At 49.1% G+C, this 15217-nt stretch overlaps 1 protein-coding gene across 2 annotated transcripts in view; it reads right to left on the reverse strand.

Moving 5' to 3' along the window:
- Window positions 1-15217, reverse strand: part of LOC119976391 (complement factor B-like) — a 109570-nt gene that overhangs the window by 21098 nt on the left and 73255 nt on the right. For both annotated transcript variants that reach the window (XM_038816904.1, XM_038816903.1), the window contains exon 14: window positions 7106-7188. In XM_038816904.1, the coding sequence (XP_038672832.1) occupies window positions 7106-7188 (83 nt within the window). The remainder of the gene's footprint in view (window positions 1-7105; window positions 7189-15217) is intronic.

Here is a 15217-nt window from a genome sequence, read left to right on the forward strand (position 1 = left end):
GAGGCGGCAGTGCTAACCACTGTGCCACCCCCTCCAGGAATAAATTAGTTATGAATATAACAAGTCTTGGTGCCAACGCTGACTGCTGGACACTCTCCTCCTCAGGCGATCCACATGTTTACAAATGGTCTATCCATATATGTCTATTGGGTAGGACAGGAGTCCAGTCTCAGAGACAATAATTCCAGAGAGCCAACTTGATCCACAAGTAAAGTTTCATATTGTGGCACCATGTCATATTGTGTCCTTAATCTGTTTCCTCTTATTGTTGCAGTGGTGATGGATCTCTGTTAAGACCTTGAAGCTTGTGTGTTTAAACCTAAACATTTTCTTTGATAGGCCTCGACCACGTACAGTTCCAGAGGTCAGAGAGGAAATTTCTTCACACAGAGGGTGGTGAGCATCTGGAACGGGCTGCCAGAGGCAGTGGTAGAGGCGGGTACAATTTTGTCTCTTAAAAAAAGCAGATCGGCAATTACATGGGCAGGGTGGGTATAGAGGGATATGGGCCAAATGCGGGCAAGTGGGACTAGAACATAGAACATAGAACAGTACAGCACAGAACAGGCCCTTCGGCCCTCGATGTTGTGCCGAGCAATGATCACCCTACTTAAACCCATATACCCGCAACCCAACAATCCCCCCATTAACCTTACACTACGGGAAATTTAGCATGGCCAATCCACCTAACCCGCACATCTTTGGACTGTGGGAGGAAACCGGAGCACCCGGAGGAAACCCACGCACACACGGGGAGGACGTGCAGACTCCACACAGACGGTGACCCAGCCGGGAATCGAACCTGGGACCCTGGAGCTGTGAAGCATTGATGCTAACCACCATGCTACCGTGAGGCCCCTAACTTAGTGATAGAAATAGGGCGGCATGGACAAGCTGGGCCGAAGGGCCTGTTTGCATGCTGTGAACATCTGTGACACTATGAGTTCCAAATATAGTCTTGACAGTTCTTTCACAATCTCGGTCTGCCATCTGTGAAGAGTAGTCTGTTTCTGATTCTTGGGTCATGTGATAAAGTTTCTTCTCTTATCAATATTCCAATTCGGCATCTTCGTCGACCATTTTATCTTATTGGTGCTTGAGCTTTTCCATCTGTGTGACTATTTCAACAATCTTTTCCTGGCACACAATCTGTCTGAATTGCTGATGCTCGCTGTCAATTACAAATGTTTTTACCTCTATAGTTCATTTCTCATTGTCAAGCTTCCCTCCTTTAAGCTCTTATTCTTCCGATTCAATTCTTCACTCGACTTGTCCTTATTTTCCAGTTGCTTTTTCATGCAGTTCAGCTCATTCCCCGTGGTCTCATTCTTTTCTCCCTCCTCTTCATTTTGTCAACTTTTGCCTTTTCTTTTCCAAGTTTGCTGCCAGTCGTTTCATCTCGTTGTTTTAATGTCTTCTCGAGAGCTTTAATTATTTTTGATGATTCCTCCTTATGTTCAATAGTTCCTGGTTTCATTTGGAGTCTTTGAATTCTGTGTTACCTCTGAGGGGAATCCATTGTGTTCTTACTGAACCAATGCATTTCACGGGTGGAACATTCATTTCTACTCGTCTTAACTTCAGCCAGACCCTGTTTTGTTTCACTGTTGCTCAGGTGTCTTTCCGTGCCCTCCTTCCAGGGTCTTTCCGTGCCCAGCTCCAGATCCTTTGTTGCCCTCCTCCCGCCAGTGCATTTCCCGCACTTTTGAAGTCTTGGCACAAACCTAGCCTGCTCCCCCTCTGAAACTTTTATGCACTTTAAAAATCACTTCTTCCCAATGGGTTGCTCCTCCAGCGATTTCTTCAGCCCTTTCTTCCCTCAGGCCATTGGGAGAGTTGCTTCTCCTCTTTCTTTTATCTGCCGGGGTTTTTTTTTTATTTCAATGCAGACCCGGCATTTAAGAATCATAGAGTTTACAGTGCAGAAGGCGGACATTCAACCCGTCAAGTCTGCACCGGCCCTTGGAAAGAGCACCCTACCCAAGCCCACACCTTCACCCTATCCCCGTAACTGAGTAACCCAACCAAACCTTCTTAGACACCAAGGGCAATTCAGCAGGGCCAATCCACCTAACCTGCACATAAGAACATAAGAACTAGGAGCAGGAGTAGGCCATCTGGCCCCTCGAGCCTGCTCCGCCATTCAATTAGATCATGGCTGATCTTTTGTGGACTCAGCTCCACTTTCCGGCCCGAACACCATAACCCTTAATCCCTTTATTCTTCAAAAAACTATCTATCTTTACCTTAAAAACATGTAATGAAGGAGCCTCAACTGCTTCACTGGGCAAGGAATTCCATAGATTCACAACCCTTTGGGTGAAGAAGTTCCTCCTAAACACAACACTTTTTTTTTTATTAATTTAGAGTACCCAATTATTTTTTCCATTTAAGGGGCAATTGAGCCTGGCCAATCCGCCTACCCTGCACATCTTTGGGTTGTCGGGGTGAAACCCACGCAAACACGGGGAGAATGTGCAAACTCCACACGGACAGTGACCCAGGGCCGGGATTCGAACCCGGGTCCTCAGCGCCGTAGGCAGCAATGCTAACCACTGTGCCACCGTGCTGCCAGGGCAAAGAATTGAAACGTAAAGAGGGATATAGAACATAGAACAGTACAGCACAGAACAGGCCCTTTGGCCCTCAATGTTGTGCCGAGCCATGATCACCCTACTCAAACCCACGTATCCACCCTATAATCCACCCTATATGCACATCTTGTGGGAGGAAACCAGAGCACCCAGAGTGAACCCACGCAGACACGGGAGAAAGTGTAATCTCCACACAGTCACCCGAGGATGCAATTGAACCCAGGTTCCAAGAGCTGTGATGCAGCAGTGCTAACCACTGTGCCACCGTACCATCCCTCCAAGGGGTCGTTGATTTTCAAAACTTTTTTAAATTAAAACTTTAGACTATCCAATTATTTTTTTCCACTTAAGGGACACACCCATACCTACTGTCACAGCTTCCGAACTCAGATCGGCCTTCTTGAAAGTGAACCCTTGGAAATCTTCGGGTCCTGACGGAGTCCCTGGTTGTGCACTCAGATCCTGTGTAGACCAACTGGTGGTTGTGTTTGCGGATATCTTCAACCTCTCCCTACTCCATTGGAAAGTTCCCATCTGCTTCAAGAAGACCACCATCATACCGGTGCCAGAGAAGAACCAGGTGCCTCAATGGCTACCATCCCGGTGGCTTTGACATCTATCATTATGAAGTACTTCGAGAGGTTGGTCATGAAATACATCAACTCCATACTCCCAGAATGTCTTGATCCACTGCAATTCACATACCGCCACAACCGGTCCACAGCAGACACCATCTCCCTGGCCCTACACTCATCCGTAGAGCATCTCAACAACAAGTACGCCTACATCAGACTCCTTTTTATTGACTACTACTCCGTCTTCAACACCATAATCGCACAACAAGCTCCAAAACCTTGGACTTGGCTCTTCACTCTGCAACTGGATCCTCGACTTTCTGATCCACAGACCACAATCAGTAATAATAAACAACAACCCCCCCCCTCCACGATAGTCCTCAATACCGGTGCCCCGCAAGGCTGCGTACTTAGCCCCTTACTATACTCCCTGTACACACACGACTGCATGGCAAAATTTGGTTCCAACTCTATCTATACGTTTGTTGACGATACGACCATAGTCGGCCGGATCTCGAATAACGACGAGTCAGAATACAGGAGGGAGATAGAGAACCTGGTGGACTGGTGTAACGACAACAATCTCTCCCTTAATACCAGCAAAACTAAAGAGCTGGCCATTGACTTCAGGAAGCAAAGCACTGCACACACCCTGTCAGCTTCAATGGGGTCAAGGTGGAGATGTTTAGCAGCTTCAATGTCCTAGCGGTGCACATCACCAACAATCTGTACTGGTCCACCCATGTCAACGCTACAACCAATAAATCACAACAGCACCTATACTTCCTCAGGAAACTAAAGAAATTTGGCATGTCCACATTGACTCTTACCAATTTTGACAGATGCGCCGTAGAAAGCATCCTATCGGGCTGCATCACAGCCTGGTATGGCAACTGCTCGGTCCAAGACAGTAAGAGTGTTGTAAACACCGCCCAGTCCATCAAGTGACTCTGTCTACAAATCCCGCTGCCTGGGGAAAGCGGGCAGCATAATCAAAGACCCCTCCTACCCAGGTTATTTTCTCTTCCAACCTCTTCCATCGTGCAGGAGATACAAAGCCTGAGAACACGCACTAACAGGTTCAACAACAGCTTCTTCCCTGCTGTTACAAGACTCCAGGCTGACCTGGTCTCTTCACACATTTTCTCTACTCAGTAGTACTACACGCCGTATGCTTCACCCGTTGATTGCGTCTATGCATTTACATTGTCTATTTATGCATGTCCTACGTGTTTTCATATATGGAACAATCTGTCTGGGCTATATGCAGAATAATATTTTCACTGTACCTTGGTACACGCGACAATAAAACGAATCAAATCAAATTAAACACCTGATGTAACAACTGGAAATCAAAGTACAATATATCCACCAGAGGCAGCATGGCTGCGCAGTGGTTAGCATTGCTGCCTCAGCGCTGAGGACCTATGTTCAATCCCGGCTCTGGGTCACTGTTCGTGTGGAGTTTGCGTATTCTCCTTGTGTCAGCGTGGGTTTCAACTCCACAACCCAAAGATATGCAGGTTAGGAGGATTGGCCACGCTAAATTGCCCCTTAATTGGAAAAAAAAATTGGATACTCTAAATTTGTTTTTTAAAAACAATGGGCAAAATTCTCCGACCCTCAGCAGGGTCGGAGAATCGCCTGGGGCCGCCGATAATCCGGCCCCCGCCATGGCAGAGATTCTCCGCCACCCGGGAATTGGCGGCGGCAGGAATCACGCCACTCCGATCGGCGAGGCCCCTGCGGTGATTCTCCGGCCCGCGATGGGCCGAAGTCCCGCCGCTAGGAGGCCTCTCCCGCCGATGAGGTTTGAACCACCTCTGGTAACGGTGGGATCAGCGGCGCGAGCGGGCCCCCGGGTCTTGGGGGGGGGCGGGGAGCGATCGGACCCCGGGGGGTGCCCCCACGGTGGCCAGGCCCGCAATCGGGGCCCCCCGCTCAGACTCCGGGCCAGTGCCCTTGCTGCACTATTCCTCTTCCGCGGCCGCCAGGGCCGCCGCCATGGTGGAAGCGGAAGAGAAACCCACATCCCGCGTGCGCCGGTGGTGACGTCAGCGGCAGCTGGCCGCTGACGTCACCGCCGGCGCATGCGCCGACCGACGAAAGCCTTTCGGCCAGCCCCGCTGCCGGGGGCGCCGGTTTTTTGCGCCAGTCTTCTGGTGCCAACCGCTCCGGCGCGGGGCTAGCCCCCAAAGGCGCGGAGAATTCCCCACCTTTGGGGAGGCCCGACCCTGGAGTGGTTGGCACCACTCCCCTACACCGGGACCCCCCGTCACGCCGGGTAGCGGAGAATCCCGCCCAATATATCTGGCGGTCCCCTTTATCCACAGTACATTTTTAAAAAAATAATCTTTATCGTCACAAGTAGGCTTACATTAACACTGTAATGAAGTTACTGTGAAAAGCCCCTAGTCGCCACATTCCAACGCCTGTTTGAATACACAGAGGGAGAATTCAGAATGTCCAATTCACCTAACACGTCTTTCAGGACTTGTGGGAGGAAACCGGAGCAGCCGGAGGAACCCACATCGACACAGGGAGAACGTGCAGATGCCGCACAGACAGTGACCCAAGCAGGAATCAAACCTGGGACCCTGGCGCTGTGAAGCAACAAGTGCTAACCACTGTGCCATCCAACATGTGACTCCTTCAAAGAACTGCAATAAATTATTAAACATGCCTCTCACAAAACCATAAAACCAGAAGACGTAGGAGCCATCGAGTCTGCTCCATCATTCAACTCCACTTTCACGCTGTATTCCATAACCCTAGATTCCCTGACTGATTAAAAATCTCAACATTGAACATATTTAATGATCCAGCATCTACAGCTCTCTGTGGTAAAGAATTTCACAGATTCGCTATCCTCTGAGAAACAAAATTCCTCCTTATCTCTGTCTTAAATGAGCAACACCTTACTCTAAGATTATGCCCTCTGGTCCTAGAATCTCCCACAAGGGAAAACAACCTCTCAGCATCTAACCATGTTGTCTCTCCCTGATTGGCATGAATTTTTCCAAGTGTCCTGCTATAACATCTTTAGTAATGTATTCTAATATTTTCCCTATGACAGTTAACTTAACTGGCCTGTAGTTTTCTGCTTTGTGTCTCCTTCCACCTTTTCGAAGAAATGAGTTACATTTGCTATCATAGAACATAGAACAAACAGTGCAGAAGGAGGCCATTCGGCCCATCGGGTCTGTACCGACCCACTTAAGCACCCACTTCCACCCTAACCCAATAACCCCTGACCTTTTTTTTGGGCCACTAAGGGCAATTTATCATGGTCATTCTACCTAACCTGCACGTCTTTGGACTGTGGGAGGAAACCGGAGCACCCGGAGGAAACCCATGCAGACACGGGGAGAACGTGCAGACTCCGCAGACAGTGACCCAGCAGGGAATCAAACCTGGGCCCCCAACTAAAACCAATGCATCAACTATCTCATTAGACACTTCTTTCAAGAACTTAGGATGAAGCCCTTCCAGGCCTGGGGATTTCTCAGCCCGCAGACCCAACAATTTTCTGAGCACCCACTTCCCTGGATTGTAATTTTCCTGAGTTACTCGCTCCCTTCCATTTCCCGATTTGTATCTACTTCTGGAATGTTACTGTTATCCTCTCGTGATACAAAATACCTGTTTAGTTTATCCGCCATAGCCCTAATGCTTTCCATTATGAATTCCCCAGTCGCACTTTCTATAGGGTCAATGCTCACTTTGTTAACTCTTTTCCCATTCAAATATCTACAGACCATTAACACTATGGGTCAGTTGCAGTGTTCAAATGGAATATATAACTTTGGGTTTATCGTTTACTGTGAAATTGCCAGGTCAATTACAATGACTCATGAAGGAAGTCTTCAATAATCATACGCCAACATTCGCACATTCATCTGGAGACTGGCTTTGCATTCCATTTCCCACACATACCGTGATCTCTGCAGGTTGTTTCTGGGTATGGTTTCCGCAAGGCTCTCGTTGTTTCCCTTGTGCATGGTAAACAGATTGATCGACTGAAAGAAATAAGTTTATAGTGAGAAAGGACACCGCTGCTGAACATACAGGGGAATTGGGAGACAAGCAATTACCACTGGTGGTGTGAACAGTTAAACAGTAATGCTAGGATACTCTTGGTAAAGTCAGCATCATTCCATGCTTCCTGATATGAGGGGCTGGTTTCGCTCTCTCGGCTAAATCGCTGGCTTTTAAAGCAGACCAAGCAGGCCAGCAGCACGGTTCGATTCCCGTACCAGCCTCCCCGGACAGGCGCCGGAATGTGGCGACTAGGGACTTTTCACAGTAACTTCATTGAAGCCTACTCGTGACAATAAGCGATTTTCATTTCATTTTCATTTCTCTTTGGATTGGGTGAAGTCACTCTCTCTCTCCATGCAATATACAGAAATGCCACTTCACAGAAAACATTCTGGGCGCGACCTTCCCAAAAAGGAACAAAGTCCCCGAGCGAGCGTATCTCCTGGCACTCGCTGTGCCGAGAAACACATGACTATTCAATGCGACTCGCTTTGAATAGGGGGCCTGAACTGGTAATGCATGGCTGAGGCTCCACAAAGACCCGTTTTTTACAATGTGGTTGGCGCCGGCGTGAACCGGTCGTATTGGGCAGGCCGCTGGGCCCAACCGGGCCGGAGAAGCGCCGCGATTCTCCGAGCGGCCTGTCGTAAAACGCGGCAAGCCGTTTTGGGGGGGGGGGGGAGGGAGAATCGTTAATTCCCAATCACACCGGGTTCACATTCACACTGATCCCCAATCACACCGGGTTCACATTCACGCTGATTCCCAATCACACCGGGTTCACATTCACAGTGATCCCCAATCACACCGGGTTCATATTCACACTGATCCCCAATCACACCGGGTCCATATTCACACTGATCCCCAATCACACCGGGTCCATATTCACACTGATCCCCAATCACACTGGGTTCATATTCACACTAATCCCCAATCACACCGGGTCCATATTCACACTGATCCCCAATCACACTGGGTTCATATTCACACTAATCCCCAATCACACCGGGTTCACAGTCACACTGATCCCCAATCACACCGGGTTCATATTCACACTGATCCCCAATCACACCGGGTTCATATTCACACTGATCCCCAATCACACCGGGTCCATATTCACACTGATCCCCAATCACACCGGGTTCACATTCGCACTGATCCCCAATCACACCGGGTCCATATTCACACTGATCCCCAATCACACCGGGTCCATATTCACACTGATCCCCAATCACACTGGGTTCATATTCACACTAATCCCCAATCACACCGGGTCCATATTCACACTGATCCCCAATCACACTGGGTTCATATTCACACTAATCCCCAATCACACCGGGTTCACAGTCACACTGATCCCCAATCACACCGGGTCCATATTCACACTGATCCCCAATCACACCGGGTCCATATTCACACTGATTCCCAATCACACCGGGTCCATATTCACACTGATCCCCAATCACACCGGGTCCATATTCACACTAATCCCCAATGACACTGTGTCCATATTCACACTAATCCCTAATCACACCGGGTCCATATTCACACTGATCCCCAATCACACCGGGTTCACATTCACACTGATCCCCAATCAAACTGTGTCCATATTCACACTAATCCCCAATCACACCGGGTTCACATTCACACTGATCCCCAATCACACCGGGTCCATATTCACACTGATCCCCAATCACACCGGGTTCATATTCACACTAATCCCCAATCACACCGGGTTCATATTCACACTAATCCCCAATCACACCGGGTCCATATTCACACTGATCCCCAATCACACCGGGTTCACATTCACACTGATTCCCAATCACACCGGGTCCATATTCACACTGATCCCCAATCACACCGGGTCCATATTCACACTAATCCCCAATGACACTGTGTCCATATTCACACTAATCCCTAATCACACCGGGTCCATATTCACACTAATCCCCAATCACACCGGGTTCACATTCACACTGATCCCCAATCACACCGGGTCCATATTCACACTGATCCCCAATCACACCGGGTCCATATTCACACTGATCCCCAATCACACCGGGTCCATATTCACACTGATCCCCAATCGCACCGGGTCCATATTCACACTGATCCCCAATCGCACCGGGTCCATATTCAAACTGATCCCCAATCACACCGGGTTCATATTCACACTGATCCCCAATCACACCGGGTTCACATTCACACTGATCCCCAATCACACCGGGTCCATATTCACAGTGATCCCCAATCACAACGGGTCCATATTCACACTGATCCCCAATCACACCGGGTGCATATTCACACTGATTCCCAATCACACCGGGTCCATATTCACAGTGATCCCCAATCACAACGGGTCCATATTCACACTGATCCCCAATCACACCGGGTTCATATTCACACTAATCCCCAATCACACCGGGTTCATATTCACACTAATCCCCAATCACACCGGGTCCATATTCACACTAATCCCCAATCACACCGGGTCCATATTCACACTGATCCCCAATCAAACTGTGTCCATATTCACACTAATCCCCAATCACACCGGGTTCACATTCACACTGATCCCCAATCGCACCGGGTCCATATTCACACTGATCCCCAATCACACCGGGTTCATATTCACACTAATCCCCAATCACACCGGGTTCACATTCACACTGATCCCCAATCACACCGGGTCCATATTGACACTGATTCCCAATCACACCGGGTCCATATTCACAGTGATCCCCAATCACAACGGGTCCATATTCACACTGATCCCCAATCACACCGGGTCCATATTCACACTGATCCCCAATCACACCGGGTCCATATTCAGACTGATCCCCAAGCACACCGGGTCCATATTCACACTGGTCCCCAAGCACACCGGGTCCATATTCACACTGATCCCCAATCACACTGTGCCCATATTCACACTAATCCCTAATCACACCGGTTTCACATTCACACTGATCCCCAATCAAACTGTGTCCATGTTCACACTAATCCCCAATCACACCGGGTTCACATTCACACTGATCCCCAATCACACCGTGTCCATATTCACACTGATCCCCAATCACACCGGGTTCATATTCACACTAATCCCCAATCACACCGGGTTCACATTCACACTGATCCCCAATCACACCGGGTCCATATTGACACTGATTCCCAATCACACCGGGTCCATATTCACAGTGATCCCCAATCACAACGGGTCCATATTCACACTGATCCCCAATCACACCGGGTCCATATTCACACTGATCCCCAATCACACCGGGTCCATATTCAGACTGATCCCCAAGCACACCGGGTCCATATTCACACTGGTCCCCAAGCACACCGGGTCCATATTCACACTGATCCCCAATCACACTGTGCTATATTCACACTAATCCCTAATCACACCGGTTTCACATTCACACTGATCCCCAATCAAACTGTGTCCATGTTCACACTAATCCCCAATCACACCGGGTTCACATTCACACTGATCCCCAATCACACCGTGTCCATATTCACACTGATCCCCAATCACACCGGGTTCATATTCACACTAATCCCCAATCACACCGGGTTCACATTCACACTGATCCCCAATCACACCGGGTCCATATTCACACTAATCCCCAATCACACCGGGTTCACATTCACACTGATCCCCAATCACACCGGGTCCATATTCACACTGATCCCCAATCACACCGGGTTCACATTCACCGTGATCCCCAATCACACCGGGTTCACATTCACACTGATCCACAATCACACCGGGTCCATATTCACACTTGTCCCCAATCATACTGTGTCCATATTCACACTGATTCCCAATCACAACGGGTCCATATTCACACTGATCCCCAATCACAATGGGTCCATATTCACACTGATCCCCAATCACACCGGGTCCATATTCAGACTGATCCCCAAGCACACCGGGACCATATTCACATTTGTCCCCAAGCACACCGGGTCCATATTCACACTGATCCCCAATCACACTGTGCCCATATTCACACTAATCCCTAATCACACCGGGTTCACATTCACACTGATCCCCAATTACACCGGGTCCATGTTCACACTGATCCCCAATCACACCGGGTTCATATTCACACTGATCCCCAATCACACCGGGTTCACATTCATACTGATCCCCAATCACACCGGGTCCATATTCACACTGATCCCCAATCACACCGGGTCCATATTCACACTGATTCCCAATCACACCGGGTCCATATTCACACTGATCCCCAATCACACCGGGTCCATATTCACACTAATCCCCAATGACACTGTGTCCATATTCACACTAATCCCGAATCACACCGGGTCCATAGTCACACTGATCCCCAATCAAACTGTGTCCATATTCACACTAATCCCCAATCACACCGGGTTCACATTCACACTGATCCCCAATCACACCGGGTCCATATTCACACTGATCCCCAATCACACCGGGTTCATATTCACACTAATCCCCAATCACACCGGGTTCATATTCACACTAATCCCCAATCACACCGGGTCCATATTCACACTGATTCCCAATCACACCGGGTCCATATTCACAGTGATCCCCAATCACAACGGGTCCATATTCACACTGATCCCCAATCACACCGGGTTCATATTCACACTAATCCCCAATCACACCGGGTTCATATTCACACTAATCCCCAATCACACCGGGTCCATATTCACACTGATCCCCAATCACACCGGGTTCACATTCACACTGATTCCCAATCACACCGGGTCCATATTCACACTTATCCCCGATCAAACGGTGTCCATATTCACACTAATCCCCAATCACACCGGGTTCACATTCACACTGATCCCCAATCGTACCGGGTCCATATTCACACTGATCCCCAATCACACCGGGTTCATATTCACACTAATCCCCAATCACACCGGGTTCACATTCACACTGATCCCCAATCACACCGGGTCCATATTCACACTGATTCCCAATCACACCGGGTCCATATTCACAGTGATCCCCAATCACAACAGGTCCATATTCACACTGATCCCCAATCACAATGGGTCCATATTCACACTGATCCCCAATCACACCGGGTCCATATTCAGACTGATCCCCAAGCACACCGGGTCCATATTCACACTGGTCCCCAAGCACACCGGGTCCATATTCACACTGATCCCCAATCACACTGTGCCCATATTCACACTAATCCCCAATCACACCGGGTCCATATTCACACTAATCCCTAATCACACCGGTTTCACATTCACACTGATCCCCAATCAAACTGTGTCCATATTCACACTAATCCCCAATCACACCGGGTTCACATTCACACTGATCCCCAATCACAACGGGTCCATATTCACACTGATCCACAATCACACCGGGTTCATATTCACACTTGTCCCCAATCACACTGTGCCCATATTCACACTAATCCCTAATCACACCGGGTTCACATTCACACTGATCCCCAATCACACTGTGTCCATATTCACACTGATCCCCAATCAAACCGGGTTCACAATCACACGGGTTCACAATCACACTGATCCCCAATCACACTGATCCCCAATCACACCGGGTTCACATTCACACTGATCCCCAATCACACCGGGTCCATATTCACACTGATCCCCAATCACACCGGGTTCACATTCGCACTGATCCCCAATCACATCGGGTCCATATTCGCACTAATCCCTAATCACAACGGGTTCACATTCGCACTGATCCCCAATCACACCGGGTCCATATTCACACTGATCCCCAATCACACCGGGTCCATATTCACACTGATCCCCAATCACACTGTGTCCATATTCACACTGATTCCCAATCACACCGGGTTCATATTCACACTTATCCCCAATCACAACGGGTCCATATTCACACTGATCCTCAATCACACCGGGTCCATATTCACACTGATCCCCAATCACACCGGGTCCATGTTCACACTTGTCCCCAAGCACACCGGGTCCATATTCACACTGATCCCCAATCACACCAGGTCCATATTCACACTGATCCCCAATCACACCGGGTTCACATTCACACTGATCCCCAATCACACCGGGTCCATATTCACACTGATCCCCAATCACACCGGGTCCATGTTCACACTTGTCGCCAATCACACTTTGTCCATATTCACACTGATCCCCCATCACACCGGGTTCACATTCACACTGATCCCCAATCTCACCGGGTCCATATTCACACTGATCCCCAATCACACCGGGTCCATATTCACACTGATCCCCAATCACACCGGGTTCACATTCACACTGATCCCCAATCACACCGGGTTCATGTTCACACTGATTCCCAATCACACCGGGTCCATATTCACACTGATCCCCAATCTCACCGGGTCCATATTCACACTGATCCCCAATCACACCGGGTCCATATTCACACTGATCCCCAATCACACCGGGTTCACATTCACACTGATCCCCAATCACACCGGGTCCATATTCACACTGATCCCCAATCACACCGGGTTCACATTCACACTGATCCCCAATCACACCAGGTTCACATTCACACTGATCCCCAATCAGACCGGGTCCATATTCACACAGATCCCCAATCACACCGGGTTCACATTCACACTGATCCCCAATCACACTGTGTCCATATTCACACTAATCCCTAATCACACCGGGTCCATATTCACACTGATCCCCAATCAAACCGGGTTCACAATCACACGGGTTCACAATCACACTGATCCCCAATCACACTGATCCCCAATCACACCGGGTTCACATTCACACTGATCCCCAATCACACCGGGTCCATATTCACACTGATCCCCAATCACACCGGGTTCACATTCGCACTGATCCCCAATCACAACGGGTCCATATTCACACTGATCCCCAATCACACCGGGTTCATATTCACACTTGTCCCCAATCATACTGTGTCCATATTCACACTGATCCCCAATCACACTGTGCCCATATTCACACTAATCCCTAATCACACCGGGTTCACATTCACACTGATCCCCAATCACACTGTGTCCATATTCACACTGATCCCCAATCAAACCGGGTTCACAATCACACGGGTTCACAATCACACTGATCCCCAATCACACTGATCCCCAATCACACCGGGTTCACATTCACACTGATCCCCAATCACACCGGGTCCATATTCACACTGATCCCCAATCACACCGGGTTCACATTCGCACTGATCCCCAATCACATCGGGTCCATATTCGCACTGATCCCTAATCACAACGGGTTCACATTCGCACTGATCCCCAATCACACCGGGTCCATATTCACACTGAACCCCAATCACACCGGGTCCATATTCACACTGATCCTCAATCACACCGGGTCCATATTCACACTGATCCCCAATCACATCGGGTCCATGTTCACACTTGTCCCCAAGCACACCGGGTCCATATTCACACTGATCCCCAATCACACCAGGTCCATATTCACACTGATCCCCAATCACACCGGGTTCACATTCACACTGATCCCCAATCACACCGGGTCCATATTCACACTGATCCCCAATCACACCGGGTCCATGTTCACACTTGTCGCCAATCACACTTTGTCCATATTCACACTGATCCCCAATCACACCGGGTTCACATTCACACTGATCCCCCATCACACCGGGTTCACATTCACACTGATCCCCAATCTCACCGGGTCCATATTCACACTGATCCCCAATCACACCGGGTCCATATTCACACTGATCCCCAATCACACCGGGTGCACATTCACACTGATCCCCAATCACACCGGGTTCATGTTCACACTGATCCCCAATCACACCGGGTCCATATTCACACTGATCCCCAATCTCACCGGGTCCATATTCACACTGATCCCCAATCACACCGGGTCCATATTCACACTGATCCCCAATCACACCGGGTTCACATTCACACTGATCCCCAATCACACCGGGTCCATATTCACACTGATCCCCAATCACACTGTGTCCAT

Source organism: Scyliorhinus canicula, chromosome 13 (genome assembly GCF_902713615.1).
Source record: "Scyliorhinus canicula chromosome 13, sScyCan1.1, whole genome shotgun sequence".
Lineage (NCBI taxonomy): Eukaryota > Metazoa > Chordata > Chondrichthyes > Carcharhiniformes > Scyliorhinidae > Scyliorhinus > Scyliorhinus canicula.